At 31.0% G+C, this 27,473-nt stretch overlaps 1 protein-coding gene across 15 annotated transcripts in view; it reads right to left on the bottom strand.

Moving 5' to 3' along the window:
- LOC127734058 (protein unc-13 homolog B-like) overlaps window positions 1-27,473 on the bottom strand; it is a 166,763-nt gene that overhangs the window by 55,228 nt on the left and 84,062 nt on the right. For 11 of the 15 annotated variants that reach the window (XR_007997393.1, XR_007997394.1, XM_052243657.1 and 8 more), the window contains 3 exons: window positions 26,779-26,944; window positions 3,991-4,067; window positions 3,067-3,157 (listed from right to left, as the gene is read on the bottom strand). Coding sequence is in view for 13 of the 15 variants with exons in the window: in XM_052243657.1 (XP_052099617.1) it covers window positions 3,067-3,157; window positions 3,991-4,067; window positions 26,779-26,944 (334 nt within the window). In the remaining 2 variants the exon portion in view is untranslated. Of the gene's footprint in view, window positions 1-2,945; window positions 3,028-3,066; window positions 3,158-3,990; window positions 4,068-16,299; window positions 17,219-20,542; window positions 20,688-26,778; window positions 26,945-27,473 lie in introns of those variants that run through there. The other 4 variants (XM_052243668.1, XM_052243659.1, XM_052243667.1 and 1 more) reach the window with 4 other exon arrangements.

The following is a 27,473-nucleotide window of genomic DNA, read 5'->3' as shown; positions in this document are numbered from 1 at the left end:
TGATACATGAAATGAGGTTGAGGTCAGGTGAATCCTGTCTGAAGGACATGTAGACAATGCAAGGAACCAATATACCAAATATAGTTATCCTATTACTCATAATAAGTGAGAAATTCACCTGACAAAAAAAAATTTTTTCAAGCAGTCGCTGATTCATGAAAATGAGGTCAAGGATAATGGACATATGACACACAGAAATTTCGTAACATAAGGTATCAGCATACAAGGTTTTAAGCATCCAAGTCTTCTATCTTCTGAAATATAAAGCTTTATACAAATCGTTTACATTGCCGCCGCTGCCAGATAGTAATACCTGTCTTGCAAACTGTAACCTTTGTCACAGGCGAGACAAAAAATCCACATTTTTTTGTTTTTCTTAATAAAATGTAGATGAAAGAAAACTTTTATATATTGTGTCTTTAAAAAATTTAAACAAATAAAGTATTATTATGAAGAAAATAGTGAAAAAAGTGATTTCAAGTGAAATGTGTAAAAAGTAAAATAGTGATTTTGAAAAAAATATCTAGCTAATATGTTAAGAAATGCAAACATGTTTATGTAAAAACGAACTACACTACACAACTATTATACCTTCACCACCTGTTGAAATACATAGTCAATTTTATGTTAGTACAATACACAACTCACTTAGAACAGCAAAAACACACTAATTTCCATAGTAATTATTTCTAACCATATTCAATTCTTAAATAAAGTCATATTGATATATTTCAATCCATTCAATCAGTGACTAAGACTTTAAAATGAATACAGATTTGGGTATTAATCTTTGGAAACAATTTTAATTTTGGTCTGAAAAAAACTAATATCTCATGTGTACATAACATGTCATTTCACTAATTAGGAAATTATCTATATCAGTCAAGAAAGAGCAATTTTGAACAGTAACCTTGTCAAGGACCTTTAAATTAGAATATCAAGTGAATTAGTCAAGAACATTAAATTTTTTAACAGCAATTTTCAATATTTTGAGAAGAAAGCAATCGGAAATGAAATATCAATCAAAGAATTTTTAAAACTAAGTTGAGAATTTTAAATTAAAAAAATATATAAACATTGAAGATATTAACTTCAGAAAAAAAAGTGATCAAAAAAGGTTAGTTACCATAAAGTTTTAGGGAGACTTGAAGATTACGTTTGGAAATCTACCTTAACCAAGAAGATATTAAATGTTGCTCATTTAGTCATGAATACATTATTTAAACAATGCTTTGAATAAAGCTTAAACTGAAAGAAGATTACTGATTAAATTTTGAAAAACAAATATTTTATGTTGGTCAAAAACATTGATTTATCAATATATGATTCAAAGCAAGTCAAAAACATAAATTTTGTTACATGTATTCTGGCTTAAAATAATAACCATGGATTAGTACAAAAAAATTCAGTCAAAAATGTAAACTTTGGACAGTTAACTTCTCACAGAGTTTGACATGAAAGTCTACCCCTCTTATTTTAGAATAGCCACATTGATGAGAAAAATTGCAAGTCTTTCAAAGGACAATTTTAAATTCAGTAAATGATAAAACCACAAAATACAAAACAAATCTAATACAAATGAATGCTAATCAAATGCATGTTAAAAGTTGATGTCAAACTCTGTAAAGGGAAATATTAATTTCAAAATAGGAACAGTAACTCTTGAACAATAATTTTACCCTAGAACGATCTAAAAAGCACAAAGTTCCCTCTGTTATCTGAAGAAAATTAAATTATGCTTTTTTCAATTTTTATAATTTAGTGTTTAATTCTACATAGGTAATAATAAATAAAAATGTAATTTTGCCTAAAGGATATAAGTCTATGGCAAAAAATAAGTCATCTGACCATGTCATTTTGATTGTATTCTAATTAGTAGCGAGATAATATTGAATTAATAATTATCAAATCAAAAATGAGAAGATTGAGCTACATCAAGCAAACTATACTACCATGCAGTCTTATGTTATGGCACATTCTTTACATTGTTGTCCCACACCCCTGGGAAGGGCATATACCACATGGTTTCATTAAAAGTTATAGCACACCCCTAGGAAGGAACTAGGACCTATACCACATGATTTCCTTAAAAGTTAACTGTACATCTAAGGAAGTCTTATTTTTAATCACCCTCTAGATCTCTTTAATAGAAATTTTTTTGGGATATAAATTCAAATTGCCATGCTGTGCTCACTGTTATTTTGATTAAAACATACATCCTCGAATAATGGATCCACCCCTGCTAATCAGCCTTATAGCAGAAGTTTTTTCATTGATTAACAGTATAAATGTGCCATAACTTTTGACTTAATCTACATCTATTTCTACTTTCAACTAGGTCAAGGGGTCAATTATTCCTTATCCATGTAAAATACCCATGCACATTCACATAACTTAATTTTGTCCCTACGACTGATGACTGGAATTTAAAAAAAAAATTAAAAAAATTCAACAGTAATTTTAGTAATTCCTACCAAATAGTTATTATTAATTTTCATGATCATGACAATGTGTCCATTATACAAGTATTAAAGACCACATCCTCAAAATACCAACAAAAACAAAAGCTTCTGAGTTGAAAAAATGTGATCGTTAAATATACCCAAATATTTCAAAACTCTATTGAACTGCAGAGGAATCTATACTTCAACTGTATTTTTTTTAAATGGGAGAGAAAATAGAAAAAAGGTTGTCCAGATATTCAACCATAAAATACAAGTCACGGGTCTCCAAAATTTTGTGGCACTAATTTAACTAAACCTTTGAGAAGGATCAGAAACATTTCCCGCCTTATCCCATAAAGATTCATCCAAAAACCCAAATTTCCTTTAATGTAAACAACCATACACAAAGTTATGTTAAATTTTGTTAATTTGTTTAATACACATAAAAACAAACTGTTACAAATGAGTGTTACAACAGATAGAGGTCACATGGGTACTTACAAGGTCACTGACACATTTTTTACTCCTTGGTTTGATTTCAGGCATGCTGTCTATGATATTATAAAACTCATAGTTACTGGGTCTAAAATAAACAATGTAAACACTGTAGTAGGATACTTACAAGGTCACTAACTAGGACACCAGATTTCTTACTTCTCGGTTTGATTTCAGGCATACTGTCTATGTTCTTGTAAAATTCGTTGTTATTCGGTCTAAAATAAAGAGGTATACAAAACTGTTTTACTTGAGATTAACAAAAAGAAATGTATGGTTGTCTTTGTTTTCTATTGGCTAGAATATATCACATGATGATATCACTGGCATTCAAACAAGTGTGTGCATTTACTAACAATCATTTTTTCACAGAGTAAAACTTAAACCCTATAAGCCTGCATTAAATTCTCGAGATTAAATTCCAAAATGTAATGCATTTAATTCTGGTAACAAGGTCTGTGTCCAGGCCAAACACTTCTTCAATCTTCCTACATCTAATCTTGCAAAATACAATGACTTGTCTGATTGATCAAAATTTAGTCAGACCATAATTTTGATAAAATGTGTTGTACGAGTGAAATCTAGAATAATTGCTTGTTTTTTGTAAATCTGGTCTAAATCTATAATATATCTGGTATTTATAGCACATGTTCAGCAGGAATCAATGCAAATCTATTGTTATTGAAGCAGATTTACACAATTTGGGGAATTTTATCGCCACTTTTATTTCAGGCTTATATAAAATGCTAGAAGCTAAAGAAATCAACACTTTCTCTGAATTTTAGAGAACCCACAGATGTTTACCAGACACATAGGAACTGTCAAATGCTCTGGTTTGCCAGCAGATGTCTTGTGCTGATTTATTGGTAAGGACTGTCAGACTGAAAGCATTAGGAACAGACAAAATCAGCATCATTTGACTTAAGTGTTATACTCACTCACTAAAGACTTGACTCAATGATGAATGCATGGTCCCTTTCTCAAAGGACATGGTGCTATAAGACCTTGTTTGGCTTATTTTAACTCAATATACTTATATTTTATGACATACCCTCCATTTACATGTGGCCAAGGCCTCTCTCTTAGATGCCCTTCATCACTGTTAATGTCACCCTCCATGGAACTCGTCTGAAAAAAAACAACAAATCTTGAATAAAGTGACAATTCAAATATCTTTCTACTTTCTGTGACTTGTTTTTGATCAGTAATCAACCATATTTGTCTGCAAAGAAAATGAGAATATGTGCTCATAGGACAACCATGCTCGCTCCCACTGGACAGACAGACTAACGGACAGACAGAGGTACAGAGAGAAAAACAAAACAAAACCCTATTACTGTATGTTACATGATATGATTCAATTACATCATTTCTTATTTAATGAATTTTTTTTTTATCATTAACAAAGTATTATACAGTCTACTGAAAACTAGAGTTGGCTGCCATCAGAAAAGTATTGTATGGTTTTATTTAGTTGATCTTTAAAAAAGCATTAAAAAAAAATACATTGAATAAAAGATGCTAATCATTTTTTAAACCCAGAGTTCTAAAGATTTTAGAAACAAAAAATTGCCGAGACATTCATGTATTTCCAAGGATTGGTATCAGAAGACAGGAACTTCATAGGGAACAATTACAAACTAATTGGTTTTCTTAAAAGCACTAAACAGTCTTCTGTCATGGTCAGTAACTGATTTAATAATAAACAAATTATCCTGTCTCTTAAAATCATTTCAGGCTGATCTGAATTGCCAAAGAATTGGGAAAATAATATCCTGATTTTTTTAAACATTATACCCCATATTTTTTAATTCAAAAGACTTTTTTCAAAGATTTTTCTGCAATTATGTTAATTTAATACAAGGGCATTTCCAGGCATGGTGCAACTAAAATAGAATTCCAGATTTTTCCAGTTTTCAAGGTAGCATTATAAGGAACTCTGAAAAGCAAGTTATTCCCTGTTTTAGCAGGACAAGTTTGTACTGAAGTGGAGTTGTATTCATATTATTGTGGTAAAACTCTTTAATGTTTTTATAGATTATATTAAATACCCAATGTATTCCTAACACATAAAAGCATCATATGGTAGTTATAATTAAAATGTCTGGAGACTTATCATGTCTCATGTCAGGCCAAATAATCATATCAATATCATTTCTATAACAGTATTTGTAACTATGGTCACAGCTTTAAGAATGTCTGCTTTCAAGACAACAACATCAAGACATAACTTAACAAGAGGTTGAATCTTGAAGAATTTTGATATCTTTTTTATGTGTCATTCTATCTTTTATTAAGAATACAAAGAAACCAAATGAACAAAAGTTTATCTCTGAAGGAAATGATGGAACTGTATTCCACGGAAATTTTCAAATTCAAAAGTCAAAAGTCTCTTGCAAAAACCAGAAAACCCTTGCAAACGTCATGACAACTTTAGAAATAAAAATTTGTAAGGGCTGTGTCTTGCTTGTGATTGCTACTGTCAGTGTAAAAGTGTTATGTTGACTTAAAAAGTAAGACCATTTTTATCAGCACTTATTTTCGAAAGTGTCAAAGACATTGCTGATATAAACCTATGATATAAGTTTCATAAAATTCTGGCAAGAAATGAGAGCTCTAACAATGTAATTTTCCATATAATCAATATTTCCAAGGGACATAACTCTTTTAAAAATAATTGATCGGCACTGATTTTCGAACTCGTACAAGACATTGCTAATATAAACCTATGATATAAGTTTCATTAAAATCTGGCAAGAATTGTACACATGAGAGCGCTAACGATACAATTTTCCATATAATTAATGTTTCCAAGAGGCATAACTCTTTTAAAAATAATTGATCAACACTGATTTTCTATCTCGTCCAAGACAATGCTGATATAAACCTATGTTATAAGTTTCATAAAAATCTGGCAAGAACTGTACACCTGAGAGCGCTAACAAGACCAGACAGACGGAAGCCCGGTATTTCCATGTCCCCTGCAACGCATTTCACGGGGGACAATTATGATAATGACAACAAAAAATATAATTTGTATCTAAGTACTCAAAGATCAGCTATCAATATTAAATAATGACAATCAAATAGATTTCAATTCCAAACTTACCTGAACACCCATATTGCATTGACTGCATATGAGTAAATCTTATATTCTAGAAAGACTATAAAGAAAGATTCCAAAGCCTAAGGACAAAATGATGAACCTAAAGTTGCAGATGTGTTATACATACAGTGTATGATAACACAGAATCAGAATACTCAGAACAGAAGACTCTGTTAGGAAATGTGAGACTCCTTTAATGGAGAAGTTCATCAAAATAAGTAACATGAAAATGAACAGCATTCTGGATTTCAGATGTCAATATGAAAGTCTAATGTTTCTCATTATAAGTTCAATAGAAATCTTCAAAATGAAAATTCTGCAGATAAATCTAATATTTAACTAAACTTTGTTTTATAATTTGAAGAAAACAACTGGCAAGACATAATGTTTTACTCAAACATGTTAAATTCATTAACCATCTTCATCTTTTACTCATGGTAAATGAGAACTTTAAAAAAAATATTAACATTCATTCATGTTTTGGTAGTCATTGAAGCATACAAATAAGGTCATAACAAGGAGTATATCCAAACTGGATTAATTTTAAAATGTGAAATATTTAGTATTACTTCCATTCTGAAACTAACCTGACTAAGGAGGGTTCACATGCATGGCTAAGTGGTTAGTTAATGTAGCTTTATATTAACATTACAATGTTAACCAACTGAAGACCTTTTATAGCCATACATGCACTTACTTCATTTCTTTATATACCAGAAACTTAACTGATTTTCAATCTTTTTTCAAATTTATTGTTCAATAACATATGACATATGCCAGACAGGAACTTCTGACAATAATCCATCTAGATACAAAGTATGTAGCTTTATACAATCAAAGCAATACAGCACAATTGTTTACATACTTATGTCTAACAAGGCGAGCAGAAAATTATGTAACTTTAACAGAAAAAAACATTCAATTATTTATAAGAAAATTACTAACTGACTCTGAATATGGATCTGTGAATTCAACAACTCTGTGAAATCATGCAGATGATGATGACAACCAGCAATACAAATACATTTACAGTAAATGCTAGTTAATAAATAAAACAATGTGATATGGTTGCCAATGAGACAATAACCAACCAAAATACCAATGGTTGAGGATGTGAACAACTACAGGTCACTCATAGTACTTCTTTCATCCAAGAGCAAGGCCAAGATAAACAATATGTGATACAATTCAAATGACAAAACTAATGACCCGATTTCAGTAAATAAGATTTTGCTTCTTCAAGCTTTTATAAATTAGACTTTTTTTAAAACAAAATAACATTTGACAGTTTAACCATCATTTTCATATGTATTCAATTTATAGATTGATTGATTGATTGTTGGTGTTTTAACGCCACTTTTCAGCACCACTTTTGGGCTGTTTCATGGCGGCCAGTTTTTATTGGTGGAGGAAGCTGGAGTGCCCGGAGAAAACCACCGACCTTTCGATAGGAAAACTGACAATCCTAGTCAATTAAGATTGGAGTCGAGTGCACCCGTACGAGCGGGATTCGAACTAACAACCTCAGTGTTGATTGGCTAGTGATTACAGTAGTAGAACTACTTAGATCACTTGGCCACCGAGGCCCCCTTCAATTTATAGAAACAAAATTTCAGATATACTGTGGATTCATTTATTTTCTTGGGTACTAATTTTTGTGGATGGAGGAAAACTCATATTTCTTCGTGAATATTTGATTTTGTTTGTATACAAGCCTCCAGAAAATATTGACTTCCTTGAGCCTTTAAATTCCTAGTTTACATGTACCCACAAAATCCTTGACAATTGCTATCCCTTGAATAATAATGTATCCACAGAAATGCTTCAATCTTTAAATAAAAAACTTAATAAAAGTGGAAACGTTTGAACTTGACTTACCATTATGTTCAGTGATTCCAGTAAATTAATTTACGGTGTAAAGCCTTCCAGGTAACAAGATTAAATCATTTCAAAACAAAGGATTCAGATGAATAAAACAAACATTATCAGACATGAGGGAAAAATAAACATGAAACGCAGCTAAATAAAATGTTTAGATTTCAAGGCAACAATATGTTTCATTTCGATAATTAAACAGCCATCAAATGGTTTAGATAACATTACAAAAGAATTAAGTCCATACAAAAAACCAGGAAGCTATTCATTCCAAAAGCTGACAACAATAATTAAAGTATAAACCATAATTTAATTTCTCTATTAACAGAATGATCTATAGAATTTAAGAACAAAAATAAAAAAATTATGTTTTGACCTTTCTATAATTTTTATCAAATCCAGCAATTTCCCAAAGGAAATTTGTCCACTAGTTCAATAATGTGTCCACTAGTCCAGTAATTTCTAGGTGGAAATGTTTCTACTAGACCAGTAATTTCCAGTTGAAATTTATCAATTAATACAGTAATTTCCTATTGAAAATGTGTCCACTAGTCTAGTAATTTCCAAGAGGAATGATGTTAACTTAAGTCATATAATTTCCAAGTGGAATGTATCCACTAGTCCAGTAATTTCCAAGAGGAATGATGTTAACTAGTCCAGTACTTTCCAAGTGGAAATGAGTCCAGTAGACTACATTGTAGCTATTTTACCGAGTTAAGTTTAATGAAAAAATATCCATTGTACAAGAAATATTTAATCATTTCATCTTAACCTTCATCTCTAACTGTAAAAACACCATTCCTCTACATACAAACACGATACAAGTACATGTACACAGCCTATCCTTCTGTTTAATCAGCCACAACCCATTATGGTTATGCGTGTACTAATTCTGTCGTTATACATTATAATTTTACTTTCTGGAATTCTAGCTATTTAGCAAAGTATAAATTTATGAGGTTTTACATAATAATTGTCAAACTATTTGCATAATAAAAGCCAATCATTTGTACTTATAACCAAATATATGAATTATTTATAGGAAATAAAGACTGTGTAGAAATGCAACACTGATCTAAACAAACTATGTTTTTTGAAAGAACACTATAAAATGCATGTGTTTGAAATTCATTTTTCTTGCAGTAAAAAAACAACAAAAACACATTTAAACAAGAGGCTGTCAGAGTGACAGCAAACTGGATTTTCCTGCAGAGGTGGAACCCTGAACAGTTGAGCAAGTATGGACACAACATTTAAGCTTAAAACAGCTCTGAATTTGGATTGTGATTGAATATTTGATACAGCATAGGTTTGTTTGAAAAATTTGAAATTGGACATTCACCTATTATGGTCCAATATCCAAAATCTAAGTACATTGTTAGAATCAGCTTATCAAAGAATGTGACAATATGATGGGCTTAAAATATATATATATATTTATATATATATATATTTATATTTATATTTATGATTATGTATTCTCAAAATGTTTATTAAATTGAATAAAATAAATACAGGGGAATATCTATTAAGAAAATCATGACCTTGGGAAAGGTTGTTTTAATTGACCACGTCGTTGCATATAACTTTAAAAACATGTTTACATGCAGACCAGATGGTGACATGTTGTAATAACAATTAGTTAAAAGACTGGACATACGTGTATTCTACAACTATCAATTTCCAGCTTGGTCAAAACATGTCAATTAAAGTCAGCTTGATAGATATTCATCTGTTTATCTTTAGGATAAAAACTATTATTGTCAAAGTAATAGAAATTTTGATAAACTGTTATATTCAAATGAAATTGTATATAAACTATTGCTTGTACTGTTAAAAGAGAGACCGTCCTTTATGGACACTGGTCCAGACCGGCTTGAATAAATTGTTGTTCCAAATAACATTGTGTTGTGTTACACAGTGGTTATTTTTGGTTAACCGTGACCAGGATGCTAAGGTAAAGTGGCTATTTTTGATACTCTTTATTTTTAATTTCTTCTCGAAATGGCGGGACAAGAATTTAATGTAGGGTTAGTTTTTCAAAATTTAGTAACAAAAGTACAAAGTCTTACTCAAAGGGTATTTAAAAAGGGCAATAATTCGATTGAAATCTTTGATGGTTCAAAATCGGAAAAAAATAGGAATAAAAGTTTACAAGATGTAAGCACACTTTTTCGTGCTCAAAAAGTTAACTTGGATTAACTCATCAAAAGAAATGTTTTGTTGAAATAATGTTGATTTTAGAAGCGAAAATGTAGATATTTATTTTTTTATGATTCAATGGTGAAGGGTTTTCTTTATTGAAATGTTTTATGTAATCATTTATAAGGGTGAAGGACTTTAACAGGTATTTGATATTATAAGTCACTATAAAAGACACATTTTAATAATAATGACAAAACGTTTTTATATGCTGTCTATTAAAAGACAGAAAAGATATTATTTAAAACACTTGAATATTATTATTTTAGAATTTATTCACAATAAGTAAAAAAAATCTTAAGATGCTTGTTATATTTAGAGTATTTAACTTCGTGAATAATGATAAGATATCTCGATTTGGAATATATATGAGTTGTTTTCTGAATATACAATCCGAAATTATAGAATATACGCGCCTGTATACACTAGTATAAGAAAGTTTCATTTAAGAACCTTTTGGCGACGAAGTAAAGGGTATTTCTGCGATGTTATAACCATATGGTTGTTTAAATATGGTTGACGCAGTTGGGTAAGTGCGTAAGCACATTTGTTTAGAGAAAACCAACCCTTATTGTGGTATTTTTCAAGAATGGCGGACCTATCTTCAGAAAATAGCGCATAAATGATAAAAATTTATACAATTATATTGTTCACTCTTCATTACACTTAGGGTTTTAAGTTTTAAAGTATTTCACGGTAAATGAAATATAGGATAATATATTTTTTGAAGGAAGATTTGAAAATCATGTATAATCAATACTGCGTAAATGAAATGCACGACTAGTATAAAAAATAGATAAAAAATATAAGGTTTTTTTTAATGAAAATGTTTTTATAATAAAGCATTGGTAAGGTTTGTAAACACGGATTACAATCTTAATAAGACAAATAATTTAGGACTTAAATATATGGAAATAAGTATCATATGATTAATCGTTATAAACAATAACGCGATACATCTTCTAACGAATATAGTATAACTTTTATTCCTGTTAAAAAAAAAACGAGAACAGAGGGTCATAAGGTCATCTATAATAACTTCCGGTTAAAGTGAGATGACAAATGATACTAGTTCTGATAAAGTAGCCATAACATGCCTGTTGATGAAAAAAGTATAATTTTTATATGTATATGAAATATTTTTGTAAATAATATACTTTCGTTTTAATTAATCATATCTATTCTAATTGTCGCTTCAGATGAACCACTGAAATTTTTTTTGATTGTTTCGGATTCGTATTAATATCAGTAATCTCTTAATCACAGCTTTGTTTATGAAAAAGGAAGGAAAGTGTTGGTTGAATGTCAACCCTATTTAAAACCTTTTCAGTGTCTTTTAGAGCGAAGTATATATTAAAAGGTTTTTTTTTTTGGGGATAACATTTTACACAGTAGAAAAAATTAATTACATAAGTAAGTAAAAGAAAATTTACTTTAATATAGAAACCATTTCGTATTTTTTTTTCGAGTTTTTACAATTCTAGTTAACTAAATAACATTTTGATAAGTCCATTTGCCAAACTAAAGCAGTAAGAACTTATTGAGGACGACTTTGAACTATCAAATTTAGTAAATGCATTAATTTATTTTGTTGCTATCGTTATAGGCATATTGTTATATTTTTTTTGAAAATATAGTCAAAAATTAATTAAGGTTTTTAGCCAATTGAGAAGTAATAATTAAAGAGTTCAAATAGTCACAAGATACCTTGGTGGCGATCAAGTGGTGTCAACTAATGTTGAGGGCGATGGTACTGCCTCCAGAGATGTTAAAATAGCTTCTGCACCACCCATTGGAACCATCCACTAAGAACCATTATCCAGTACTCAACTTGTCAAACAATGAGTAGTAGCAATCAAGTTAACTGGCCACAAGAATGATGATTAGACAAGAACACTGGATATTGGCTTTGATTTTTGGACACAACGCAGACGTTTAGATGTAAATAAAACTATACGATCACATAACTTTATATTGGTAGAAGGAATCATTCTACAACATCACAGGTAGATTTGCCTGAATTGTTCCAGCCAGTGATAACTGAGCAACCTAGTCAGGGACCCTGAATCAACAGGGTAGGTAAGCTAGGTCAGTTTGGAGTAATATCAAAGACAGATGGTGGATCACATTGAGGTCGGAGTTATCAACGACAGTCGGAGTAGTTGCACTTGGAGGTCGGAGTTATCAACGACAGTCGGAGTAGTTGCACTTGGAGGTCGGATTTATCAACGACAGTCGGAGTAGTTAACGTTGCACTTGGAGATCGGAGTTATCAACGACAGTCGGAGTAGTTGCAGTACTTTTGAATGATGGGAATTGGCAGACAAACAAACGGATTGTTGGAGTTGACAACGACAATCGGAGGAGCAGTCCATCGGAGTCAGGGTTATGAAGACGGTCCGCAGTTGATGGTTGCGCCTTTTTCTAGAATTACGAAGAGTGTAGTGATAGAACTGTTACAACTTAGTTATTCACACAAGAATTGTATGAACTATGCATTGCTGGATATTTAGATGTTGTTGAACTGTTGAAATGATTTTGTTTATTAATGTTGTTTTTTTTTGTGGAATTTGTAAGCATTCATATTGTCACCGATTTTAACTAAAATATAAAATTATATTTCTTAAGAAAGGGAGGAATGTGACAATATGATGGGCTTAAAATATATATATATATTTATATATATATATATATTTATATTTATATTTATGATTATGTATTCTCAAAATGTTTATTAAATTGAATAAAATAAATACAGGGGAATATCTATTAAGAAAATCATGACCTTGGGAAAGGTTGTTTTAATTGACCACGTCGTTGCATATAACTTTAAAAACATGTTTACATGCAGACCAGATGGTGACATGTTGTAATAACAATTAGTTAAAAGACTGGACATACGTGTATTCTACAACTATCAATTTCCAGCTTGGTCAAAACATGTCAATTAAAGTCAGCTTGATAGATATTCATCTGTTTATCTTTAGGATAAAAACTATTATTGTCAAAGTAATAGAAATTTTGATAAACTGTTATATTCAAATGAAATTGTATATAAACTATTGCTTGTACTGTTAAAAGAGAGACCGTCCTTTATGGACACTGGTCCAGACCGGCTTGAATAAATTGTTGTTCCAAATAACATTGTGTTGTGTTACAAGAACCCCAAATTTCTATTTTTTATGAAATACTTATTAATTGAAACAATTTCTGTTCAAAGGGAAATAACTCAACCACACAACAACTGTGACATCTACCTTCAAAACACACATTACTTAAAAAAAAATAGTTATAAATTTTGACAACTTCTGACTAACTTATTGAACAGATACAATCATTGATAGACTATCTATACAACTCAGCTATACATAAACTTATTAATTTCTGTTCAAAGGGAAATAACTCAATCACATAAGAAGTAAATTTCTGGTTTCTAAAAGGGTCCAAAATTCAAGAACGAGAAAAGCTAAAGTCGTGAAAATTGAACTTTACCTTTTTTTAGTCACAGGAAACAACATATCAAAATTTGAAAAAATTTCATCAAAGCGTTTTCATGTAAATGAACGGACACTGTTTGGCAGCTGCCCGCCCACTGTACATCCCCAAATCAATAACCGATTTTTTCCTTCGAAAATCCGGTTAAAAACCCTTTCTTCAATTAGTCATTTTCACGGTCAAAGCTTTAGTAGTTACATCATTAAATTCAGATGAATTTTCTGTAAAACAATGTGTCTCAAATTACCACTCAGTATGTTGTTTGTTAATTAAAAATGAAATGGTAATGTAAATTTAAAAAGTAATTACAAAATTCTTCCATTCTATCAATTATTGCTTCTAAGTTTAATACAAATTTGAAAAATATAATTTTCTATCAAAATAACAAAGTGAAATGTTTACTAAATTTTAATCAAAATTTAGTAATGAACAAAAATTCTCATCAATTCGTTCAAAGTTATCACAGAGCTCTCACTTGTCTATCATATAATCATACAGGAAGTCCTTGCATAATCCAATACATACAATTTCCCCCCTTATGCTGCAAAGCAAAAAAGATTTTTTACAATGATTTGATGGGATCATAGACTTTTATCTTCAATTCAGCTATCTTTCATTTCTATATTTCTGGAAAATCACTAGGAATTCTACATTTTATTTTTATTTATATTTTCTGTTGTGTTTAGTTCTATTATTCTGAAACCACTTTAACATTATCAAAATATGAAGATATAAACAGGAAAGTAAATCTTGGGAGACTGAAGCCTACAAGTAAACAACAATAATGAAGATTTCACAAGACCAACAACTCTAGCTTACTCATCCTACAATTTTTTATTTCATTTATTTAAAAACATTAATAATCACTCAAAACTCACTTTTTTTTACCTTAAAAGTACTGTATGTGCAAAATTTACAATAGTCACCAAAAATATTTTCTTGCTAAGAGTTTCAATATAAAAATAAAGAAAAAACAAATTCTATCTATACTTGGCACAAAAGAGGACAGAAATGTTAAGCAAATCTAGTATACCTATTTGACAAATGACTTTCCTTTTTAAGAATATAAATGAGTATTTGATATATCTATGCTCTAGTTTGTGCTGATGAAATGGCTAAAATGACTAAAGCACTTTTGTTATAGGGATCGATTTCCATTTATAATTCATAAATAGAATGATATGACACTGTTTACTGCAAATGGATTTTCAATATTATGGTTTAAATACAAGTAAAACCTCTTTTTTTAAATGTTGAAATTTTGATTATCTATGCCAATATAAACAATAGATACTAAAAGAAACTTATAGTCAAATATAAATGTTTACTAACCACAAAACAAATTTACTTAAGTATAAATATATGCATGTCCTAGATTCTTTCTTGAAACACTATGATACAGTTTGCTTGAATGAACTGTCAAGGATTTAGGTTACCTAGTTAAGACATCAATCTTTGAAGAACCATCACAGCTAAAGTTTGAAAACTTTCAATCATCAAACATAGTCGATAAACAAGTGAGAAAAAAATGCTCTAAGTGTTTTGATATTGCCACCAGTAGAACATAACAAGATTCTACCTTATTCTTTTTGTCCACAACAATAGACTGGAACCATCTATAGAAGACCATGTGTGCACATAAACAGGTGTAGAAAGCTTTAAATCTGCTCTGGCAAACAGTCAATAAATCGACGGTACCATCACCCCATTGTATTAAAGCCAGTATTGGTAATGGTTACTACCAAATATACTAACATACAAATTGAGAACCTTTAATGAGCAATATAAAAATAAGAAGATGTGGTATGATTGCCAATGAGACATCCCCCCATGTAATGTGGACAAACTTTGAGTGACCTGATAGAATAGTGCTTTCTGTTTGCTTTAAGGTATGATTCTTTTCTCTTACCATTTTAGAAATTAACCATTTGTCTTACAGAAAGCTTTTTAAAGTAACTATGACCTTGACCTTTAGAAATAGTGACCTCAAAAACAATAAAGATCTTCCTCTCATTATATGAGACCATATATTCAAGTAATGTGTAGTATTTAATTAAGCATCACCACTTTTCTGTCTGCACAAATTGGGGTCTACATTAAGTAACCATGAACTACAGACCTTAGAGGTAGTTGCCTCAGAATCAAAAGGAATTTATATCTCGTATATGTGACCATAGATCATAGTAAGATTGCTTATTCCATAGTATTCTTCAAAGCACTTGCATCTCCAATTAACTGGTGTTTCCTCTAAACCAGAAATGTTGTAAATGGGTAAAGTAATTATAAAGCTAGAAAACAAAAACCCTCGGGCAGATATCAAGATCTTAGGATAATAACAGGATCAATATGGAAAAATGCACATATTAATCTATTTGCCATTTATTCTATTCATGTAAACAATAACTGTAGATTTCATATATCAAACTTTTTTAAAGCGCATAGCAGAAAAACACTTAAGTCTACAATTAGTGCAAAGACTTTCATAAAAATAATATGAAGAAAAAAAAAATACTGGACATAATATTACAAACATAAGTCTATTTTGGAATTTTCAAAAGGTATTTTATGAAAATATGCATCTTATTACTTACATAATCAAACAAATTGAAGCTAGTAATTGTGGTCCTAAAGAAGAAAACTGCTACCTTATCAATAACTAATCAAAATAAAACTTCCAACTACCTGTGATTTTAAATATTCATCACTATTTTCATCTTCAATTAGCGATATATCTGATACTTCTACATCACATTCCTCCTCGAGTTCAGGAAAATTATCATCCTCCCCGAATAAATAACTTAATCCCAGATCATCGTCACTATCAACTTCCTGTGCCTCAGCTTCTGAAAGAGCTTCCTGGGCCTCAGCCTCTGAAACAGCCTCCTGCTGTTCACGGAGAGATAATTCGGTTGTCCACAAAGGTTTAACATAAGCCGAGGAGGTATCAGATTCCCACCTCTCGTTTTCTTTGTTATCGGAGACTAGCTCCTCAATCACTTCTTCGCTAGGTTCTTCACAGTAATTACTAACAGTTGTCAAGAAAGACAATTTGCTGAAGAATTTTCCCATTTTGTCAAAATCAAATGGTGTCCTATTCAAATCCGATAACGTGTTCTGTCAATATTAATTTCAAGTGACATTTGACCATTAAATATCTCCGGCAAATGTTCAAGACATCTTTTGTTATAGTTGTCAGTGTCCATATCAGATTCTATTTTCTACCCCGTCATTTCAAATTGATCCTGTACACATATATATATTGTCAATGATGAAATAATATATCTGAATTCTGTAGATGATTGAGTGACTGAATTTTCATATAAGACCAATTAAATATGTCAGAATTAAAGACTTGGATATATATGATGGAGAGTTGTGTTAATTTTATGCCACAGTTTATAGTATTAGGAACATTGATTATATATTTTGTAGTTATAAGAGTGGTATAATTACTATGTTATTTTCTCTTTAACTTGTCTATAGTTTATTGTATATACCACCAATACACGCACGCTGCAGCTTATCCAAATATCGGTTATTGACATTTTAACAGGCTTTTAATCCTAATTGGAATTTTTTTTTTAGAAATATTGGAATAACTAATTAAAATCTATTCTTTTAAAATTTATATTATTCAAGCAATGAAAAAAAAAATATAATATATTCTAAACTTCTTCATTATCATTGTGTAATATCCAGGACAGGTCTTTTCAAAAGTCCAAATTAAAACAGATTTTCTTATCCATCTAATTTCCTAATACAATGTAGCTGCATGCTAAAGGAATAACTTTCACATCTTTGTTATTTGGTTCTTATTGTAAGTTGTCTCATTGACCTCCTCATTTCAATACACTACTTATCCTTCAAAATGAACTCTTAACCTTGCATCATTTTCTCTTGATCATTTGGCAAAAGGTAAATTACCTTGGACTCTGATGAGTTTTGTGCGTAAATAAATTTTTTAATTAATTAATCAGGATGACTCTGTTCTATTTAAGGAACAGTACTGTAGTTGAAGAGTTGCCACATAGTTGCAAATGCAGTTTTACTGGCAATGTGTATCGGAGACAGTAAAACAGATGTTTGTGACCGTCAAATCCCAATAGACAGTGGCAACTCTTCCAACCACAGTACTGTTACTACCTTTCTAATGCATAACAAGAAGAAACAGTCCATAAAGCTTGTAAAAGTTTATAAATTTAAAATAAAATAAAATTCCACAAAACTTTGAGGACTAATTTTGGCAAAATAAAGACGTCCTACAAATAAAAGTTGAAACAGAAGGTTATTTCATTTCGTGTATGATTAAGGTTTTGAATATCTTATAACAACAGAATTTTGAGGTACTTTTTAGTTCGATATGGCGACTGCGGACATGTCAATTCTGGATTTGAGGGATGAACCCTTTAAAGTCTTAATTTTATCCACTCATCTTGAAGAGAGTAAATTAAAGATAATACAAGTGATACAACAATAGGCCCGTCCTGCTTTTTAATCAATTAGATCTTTCTCTAAGATGTCACTGACATATTATTATTTCTTATGCAGAATCTTGAAATAAATTTGGAAAATTAATGACATGGCACAGATGTTTTAACATTTACTGGATAGAATTATCTAGAAACAATTTGGCATCTTATAGTACATTATTTTTATATGCTTCAAAATGTTATTTTCGCAATTAGAATTTAACATGAAACACTTTGGTTAAAAAGACTATAAATGGAATATTTAATGTCATTTATGAAGTAGATCTAAATACGTCTTTTTTTTAGTCAGCAGACCTAATGTGTCCCAGAAATAAAGTTTGGATAGGTAAAGGTACTTCTCTTCTTATCATTATCATTAAAAGGAGATGTGGGGTAAATATCAATAAGATACACAACCTGATGACACACAAAATCAAAACTGAGGCATGAACTTGAATTGATAAGTCCTTGAAAAAAAAACACAATCTGCCATCAAATTTAATTTGTAGTGCCTTAAACATGAAACAATTTACTTTTGTAATAGCCTTAAATATGTTAAAAATGTCAAAGGCTATCCTGACATCATGTCAGGGCCTTTGATAGCCAACTATAAGGTATGGGGTTTTCTCATTGTTGAAGGCCGTACCGTTGTCTATAATTGCTTACATACACTTCATTTGAACTTTGATGGATAGTTGTCTCATTGGGAATCATTTCACATCTCCTTATTTTTATATAAGAAGATTCGTGAGTTCCTGAATTTGACAGCTCCATCCTATATAGGAGAAACATCCACCTTTAAAAAATACATGATATAAGCTACATTTTGGAAATAACTAAAAATTCTATTGTTTTTAATTTTGGCCCTGGCTTTCCCCCTATCCCTACTTTAAAGCCAATAGTTGAACCTGCACTAGCAAGAAAAGTTATAAATATTAGCACGATTAATACATGTAATAAGAAAAATATTAATGCCTTCAACTAAAAGAACTGTTGATGACTTTTTATTTGTTAACAAAATAGAATACTATTAGTATTATTATGAGTTTATCTCTTACACACGGGAAATCAAATTGCAGTATAATTTCCTGCTAAAGAGAATATGATTCCGGTAGGAAATAATGTCTTTATCTCTTTATTTGATTTGAAAAATTCTGTTTATAGGTGACCTGTATTGCAAGGATATATTTAATACTACATAAAAATCAGTCTTTTTACGGTTATTATTTGTCCAGCTTGTTTTCTGTGTTAAGGAGTTCAAGACAATATGTAAATCTGAGGTTAAGAACTTTACTTCAGGACTGACCTCAGCTTTGTGCAGGTTGATCAAATGAAGTTTGCAAATCTGAGGTTAAGAACTTTACTTCAGGACTGACCTCAGCTTTGTGCAGGTTGATCAAATGAAGTTTGCAAATATGAGGTTAAGAACTTTACTTCAGGACTGAATTGAGTTTTGTACAGGTTGACCAAATGAAGTTTGCAAAACAATCACATATTTCCTTTGACCTTAAATGAATTCATGTTGTGATGCTTTAATAAATCATGGGGAATTAGGGTGAAACTAAAAAATTATGGAAAAATGTTTTACTAACAATGGCAAACAAACTGGTGTAGACAAAACATAGGGAAAGGTAAAATAGACAATTTTAAAATGATTTAAACTTCCAACTTTGTAAACAAATCTGATAACAAATATTTTGGAAACAGGATTGATCGATTGATTGTTGGTGTTTTTATTGGTTGAGGAAGCCGGAGTGCCAGGAGAAAACCACAGACTATCGACAGGATTGGCAGCAGGAAGATCAGAGGTAGTTCCAGAGTTTATATATAGAATAATGATTGGTTTGATGGCTAAGACAGGAATTATCACAGGTATTACCTTACAGACAGACGGAACTATCACAGGTATTAAAGACAGATGGAACTATCACAGGTATTACAGACAGACAGACAAGACCAGCTAAAATGCTTGAAATGGTTTTTATGTGGACCTTTAAAAGCAGGGATATAGATTAGACCGTTGGTTTTTCCGTTTGAATGGTTTTACACTAGTAATTTTTTGGGGCCCTTTATAGCTTGCTGTTCGGTGTGAGCCAATGCTCCGTGTTGAAGGCCGTACCTTGACCTATAATGGTTTACTTTTATAAATTGTAACTTGGATGGAGAGTTGTCTCATTGGCACTCATACCACATCTTCCTATATCTATGGAAAATATCTGGGTATATGTAAATGAACCAGCAACCCATCAACACTTCAAATTTCCATTGACAATGTCTAATATTTTTGGATTAAATTAAATTATTATCAAGACACATGTAACTATTAATCTGATAAACTTATACATATTATAGCATACTCTAAAATGAACACAACTCTCCTTAAACTTTTATATAAAACCTGTTTTGTGCTTTCTTAACAGTTATATAACTTTGACTGAAATGACAAAATCTTATACTCATCAAACTGTAGCAATCCAAGATGTACTTTGTACACATAAGAAATTCTACATAAAAATCCACTGTGATTTTATCCCTAAAAAGTCCAAATAAGAAATCCGTTAAACCAGCCTAGTCATCTATTCGAACATATATCAGTACAACGATATTGATCTATACATGTATGAATCATGTGCAACAGGTGGCACCACTCAATAGGGAAAAATTAATAATAATAATCTTTATATCAAGGTCTATTTCCCATTGAGACTTGTCATTCTGATTTTCAAAATGTCAGTTGTGCAATACCCATTTGTAAATATCATAGAAATCCAGAGTATTAATTGAAGGATATTTAGGGGATAATTACTGATGCAACTTAAAAGAATTCTAATTCAAGCAAATATACAGACAACAATGATCTTCTCATCAACAGAAAAGCATATTGCAGTTCTAGGAGATATTCTTGTCTTTTGGTCTCTGGTTGATAGCGGTCGCATTGGCAATAATACCACATCTCCTTATTTTTCATATACTTTCATAGTGATACACATATTTTTTTCAATCATAGTGTATTGTTTTGTATGTATGTCATGCTGCCCACCAAGGGCCCTTAACTGGAACAATTAAAATATTCTTATTCTTATATTTCTGTCTGCCATTTTTGTTTTTTATTTAATGTTATTAGCTTAAATCAGGCTATTGGCTTTCTCTTTTGAATTGTTTCCCATTTTGTTATCATGGGCATATTGAAACTTCCTTTATGGTGTGGGTTTTGCTCATCATTGAATGCCATGTCGTTTAAATCTTTGTGATTTGGTCTTTGATTGTTAGCTGTCTAATTTGCAATTATACCACATCTCCTCATTTTTATACTAATTCTTTCGAGCTTTCTAGGATACTGGTTGTATTTTTCTGTATGACTATACTGTGTCTATATATATATGGTTTTTTCCCGTAATCCTCCCCAATTATCTGACTTTATTAAGTGCTAACTTCTAGATCATGTTGATATTATATGAATATAATAGCTAAATGCCTCATAATTTCTTATTCTTTTCTTCAGGAAATATGTATTAAATCAACAAAGTTCTCTCTTACTCTTGATTTTTATCTGAAAACATAAAACTTAAATACTGCTAATTACAGCTCCCTTCTTTAATGAAATACTGTCATTAAGTTCAAAACTTTTAATGCTTGTTAATCAAAGGGATATTTATCTTCACTACATCATGACAAAGAAAATTATAAAGGTCTTTTTCCCTACTGATCTTATTCATCTATTTCAGATATAACCATGTTTTTTATAATCTCCTATTATCAAATATTGAAATCAACTTATTAACAACGATAATTCAAATTCGTTATAAATAATTATCCAAATTATTGTTTCAGATGACAATGCTCAATTTCATAGCAATAATCTTAAATGGACCATAAATGTCAAAACATTGATGAAGTCATGTTAATGCTTGTCATCATTTCTGTTCAATTGGACGACTGTTTCTATTTTCCTTAGATTATTCCTTGGTTAATGTGACCATGGGATGATTATTCCTGTTTCTGGTTTTTAATGGAGTGACTGTTTCTGGTGTCCATAGCTTATTCATTGTTTTATGTGACTCTGGGATGATTATTCCTGGTTTCTGGTTTTTAATTGGACGACTGTTTCTATTTTCCTTAGCTTATTCCTTGGTTAATGTGACCACAGGATGTTTATTCCTGGTTTCTAGTTTTTAATGGAATGACTGTTTCTAGTTTCTTTAGCTTGTTCCTGGTTCAAGTGACAATGGGATGATTATACCTGGTTTCTGGTTTTTCATTGGACGACTGGTTCTAGTTTCCTTAGCTTATTCCTTGGTTAATGTGACCACAGGATGATTATTCCTGGTTTCTGGTTTTCAATTGGAAGACTGTTTCTAGTTTCCTAAGCATTCCTTGTTTTATGTGACCATGGGATGATTATTCCTGGTTTCTAATTTTTAATGGAATGACTGTTTCTAGTTTCTTTAGCTTGTTCCTGGTTTTATGTGACCATGGGATGTTTATTCCTGGTTTCTGGTTTTTAATGGAATGACTGGTTCTTGTTTCTTTAGCTTGTTCTTGGTTTTAAGTGACCATGGGATGATTATTCCTCATTTCTACTTTTTAATGGAATGACTGGATCTTGTTTCATATCCTTACTAAGGTCTCAATTTTTCTATATTCGATTGATCTTTATTAAGACTCTATATTTTATTTTTTTCTATTAACTGCTGGTCTCAAGTTAGATTCATGATTCTAATGTCTAATATTCACCACTGATTTAAGTGAAATTCATGGTATCATGCTCTCACTACAGTTTTTGCATAAATCATGTAGATAGGAAATTTGGTAATTGTTCACACAATAGTTACTTCTCCAATGCTTAACAACTATATAGTCTATATCTCATGTCTTCATTCTGTTTATATCTGCAGTATTTCAATATACAGTATGAGCTGACTAACAATATTCCAACAAATAAACTGTTGACACAGAGATATGTCTGGCATGTCGGCATAAAATTCGAGAGAAAAAAAATCTGATGGACAGCAACATTTCTAATTAATTCAAAGTCGCTGGACCATGAACTTATGGACAGGGCCTCGAAATAGTCGACAAACTGAGTAGTTCCTAAAAACTTAACTCAAGTAGAAAACATAACAATTGTTGACGCCTACAACGGAGAAGCCATGGTTGGAAAAGCAACACCTATGTTTCGCCATCTGTGACTTTTGTTGCAGGCAAGACAAAAAACCAGCCACATTTTTTTAGGGCAAATTCAATCCTGGAGAGTAAGCTGCACTTTACTTGTACTTATTTCTAACAATATAGACTACATCAGTACATGCGTATTAAAATAAATTCAAAACATCTTAGATAGAAAAAAATGTGCTTCAGTTCTATTACTGAGACTTTATTAACCTATCTATAAATTAGGCACCCAACAGCCTTCTACTGACTTCCAAGGTTGAACAGACACATAAACACTGCTTACAAAGAGCCAAAATAAAATTATACTAAATCTTTCCCACGGAACTTGGAGATGATCAAAATAATTTGAATGAAAAAAAGACGGAATCTAATTGTCTCTTAATAGATTTTCTGTTGACTCTGAAGGTAGACAAATGACAAAACACAGTTTGTGACTGAGAAATCAATCAGGCTAATAACTCTATGTATTATTTCTTATATCTGATGACTTGAGATTGACTTTGTGACACTGACATGTGATGAGCTACTAAGGAGACTTGAGGTTGAAATGGTTTATTACAAATCTTCCATTGTCAAACATCTGACATTTTTCTAATTTTAGGAAAACTGCAAAGAGTTAATATTGTTTAATCCAGTCATTAATAAATCAGAGTTAACCAGCCTATACTTATACTCATATTCTAATAAAGTCTTTGTAGTTAATTTATAGTAAGAATGGCAATAATTTCCTCCACGCTGCAACAAACTAGGCATGAAAATATCACATGGTTAATAAACAAGAATATTTTGGTTTGTATGTTGAAACAAAAATATAATTGAATATGGCTTATAATAAACTACATGTATAGTTAAATTGCAATAGCAAATGACACAATTTTACAAAACATAATTTGAGACTTTTGATTATATACTCTGCACACTGACTGAATTCAAACCATTAATTTTCTACATACTTAACATGTATGATACAGTATTTTAACCTAAAGACCCATCTCAAAATATCAATCTCGATAACCAATCACATGACTGCTTTAAAATTTCTCATCACCTAACAGAAAGTTTATCTTTAGAACCATTCAACAACTACTGAACTTCAGAATTACTATCAAAATGTTAAAACATATGAACCACTTTTTAATTGTGAAACCTAATGGACCTTCTCTAAAAATGTCAAACTTCAGAATCACTTAAAAAATAAAAAATATTGTCTATTGCTTTTTATTTTACATTAGCTGGAGAAACAACCCTCTGATTAATAGTCCATGTCCATCTCTTGGTCTCACAATGTCTCAGAATAGGTATAAACTCATATAACAAAGGTACATGTATATAACTTGAATATATAAAGTAATTAATGTGAGATTACAACTGCAGATGTCACAACAGATAGAACAACCATATATCAATACTGTTACAACATCTGTTATCATAACTTATAATAAAATACACTTGGATTTATAGATTTTATAAAGTGATGATCAAATGAATTCAGGTAGTGCTGTATTTAATGTCTGAAATTAAATCAAAGAGCTTGATAGCTCTTGGGGGAAAGATGGCATTGTTTTATTTAATTTCAGTAGTTTTGTCATACACATATTTAACTCTGCATCTGTTCCTAACCAAGGTTCTGTATTTTTATGTATGGACAAGAGCAGACACTGAAATGTGTTGGCTACTTTACTGATCATGATTGAATTACTGTTGGAAGTCTTTAAGATAAAGGTTTACTACAAGTATCACTATAGTTAGCATTATCAATGAACTATGTATATGAGGTCAAGGTAGGATGAAATCTGGCACACAGACATGCACACCATACAAATATTCCATACACCAAATATAATTAACTTATGCTTACAGTATCTGAGAAGCAGACCTAACCACAATAAATGGGGAATGTGTCCATGGGACACAGATGATGCCCAGTGTTCTCCCCAGGGCCTTTTAGTATCATGGTAATGTGATGCTATAATCTTAAATGTGATGCTATCTGAAGTGGTTTTCTTATAGATTATGTTATGGATGTGATGCTATATTTTTTAGAAACAAGATGGTATTTCAATTTCCCCTGTTTACCAGGATGCTAAATGAAATATCTGGGGAGAACACTGGATGCCCCTGCTTGCATATAATGTTATAAAGGGACAGAACTCAAGAACAGTTAAAGTGACACTACCCAAATTTGTACTTGATCTGAGTTTTGTGGTAATAAGCATTGTGTATAAGTTCCATAACATTTGGTTGAGGCAAACATAAGAAAATGCCTGTACCAAGTCAGGAATATGACAGTTGTTATCCATTCGTTTGATGTGTTTGTTTTTTTGATTTTGCCATTTGATTGGGGACTTTCCTTTATGAATTTTCCTCGGAGTTCAGTATTTTTTTGATTTTACTTTTTAGGTTACGAGAACAAAAACAAAAATTCAGCAATTTTTCCATTTGTTAAGGGCATAGCTCTAGAACAGTAAAAGTGAGGCCACCAAAATTCAAAACTGATCTGTGTTTTGTATTAATAAACATTGCACATAAGTTTCATAACATTTGTTTGAGGCAATCTAAAGCTAGAGAACAGAAACGAAAAATTCAGCATATTTTTCCATTTGTAAAGGGGCATAACTCTAGAATGGTAACAGTGAAGCTACCCAAATTCAAACTTGATCTGTGTTTTGTGGTAATTAGCATTGTGTATAAGTTTCATAACATTTGGTTGAGGCAAACTAAAGTTAGAGAACGGAAACCAATTTTGGGACATACAGACAGACAAGGGTAAAACTTAATGCCCCCTCTGCTACATCAGGGGCATAAAAACTTCATGTTGACAAATGAAATCTGAAAATGAGGTCAAGGTAAGATGAACCCTGCACATTATCAAATTTCAAATTCAGTTTAAACACTTATTTCACATATATTTTTGAAAGTTCACATTTGCACTAAATTGATATGACCACGGCTTCACGGAAAACTATATTTACCAACATCAATCTGATACTGGACAGACAGACAGATTGACAAAGACTAGAAAACATAATCCCCTCTACTGTTGTTTAAAGGGCATACAAATCATGTCATAACGAAGTCTTTAGTAATATTGAGCTTTCAAATACCAAAGACTAAGCAGGTTTAACCATTTGAAGTCATACGAGACTATGAAAAACAAACCAATATGAATTTTTAGACATTTTCAGTATAACACAGAAAGCATTAACCTAATCACAATGACTGATCATGCTGATATCAGTCAATGAAAACAATTTAGATGACTGTCAGAAGTTGTATACCATATTATATTATCAAGCATATATAAAGTGTGATTTTTTTCCCCAATTCCATTGGGTCTCATATCGTGAATTTTTTTCTTCAATTCCATTGGGTCTCATATCAAGAAGATGAATATTGCTGCTTTGACATTTTATTATGAAGAAAACAATTTTTTTACTCCAGCACACAATTTGGTATAATTTGTCTATGGCATTATAAGGAATTATCAGGTGTCTTTGTTTAATACAAGTCAAAGACTTACCTCTTGAAGTTTTTCTCGGACACGGTTCACTGCATCTATCCATTTAGACCTTGCTGGTGAGGAATAATCAGGATTCATTTGTGTTTCATACAAGTCCTGTCCATCACTGACTTCTTGTGTACTCCCTCGGCTGATGTTGGTTGATGATCTTGTACTGTTAACAGGACTAAAAGTAGATAGAAAACAGTTTACAGACTTTAAATATACAGAAATTGTTAACTGGACTAAAACAGACAATTGTTTATAGAAATAAAGACAGTTAACAGTACTAATAAAAGTGATTGTGATCACTGAGTGTAAAGATTGTTTTCATTTCGCAATGTGAACTTAAAATCAAACATTGCATTTTATATAGCAATGGACGGCACTATTTTGAATTGGAGTTTATTTTCCATTGTCCATACATTGCTATTGTAGTTGAACTTAAGTTTTAGATCAGATAAATTCATATACCATGCAAGATAGATGTTAAGCACATACACATTTGTCATTTTGTAACTTGAATATCTGAGTATATACCATTAATTATTGTTTGAACTGGACATTGACAGGACCTAAAGGTTGCACTTCTGTAAATTCAGACAATGCAATTTCCCATAGGAACTCCCTTTGCGGCTAAAGATAGGCAACTTTTACTATGATTATAATGAAGTTTCATAAAAAATTATATCCTAGAATGGAAAGTTGATATGCAC

This window comes from Mytilus californianus, unplaced genomic scaffold (assembly GCF_021869535.1).
Source record: "Mytilus californianus isolate M0D057914Y unplaced genomic scaffold, xbMytCali1.0.p SCAF_3, whole genome shotgun sequence".
Classification (NCBI taxonomy): domain Eukaryota; kingdom Metazoa; phylum Mollusca; class Bivalvia; order Mytilida; family Mytilidae; genus Mytilus; species Mytilus californianus.
Note: the sequence above shows the minus strand (reverse complement) of the source record. Positions and strands in the feature narration are given on the sequence as shown.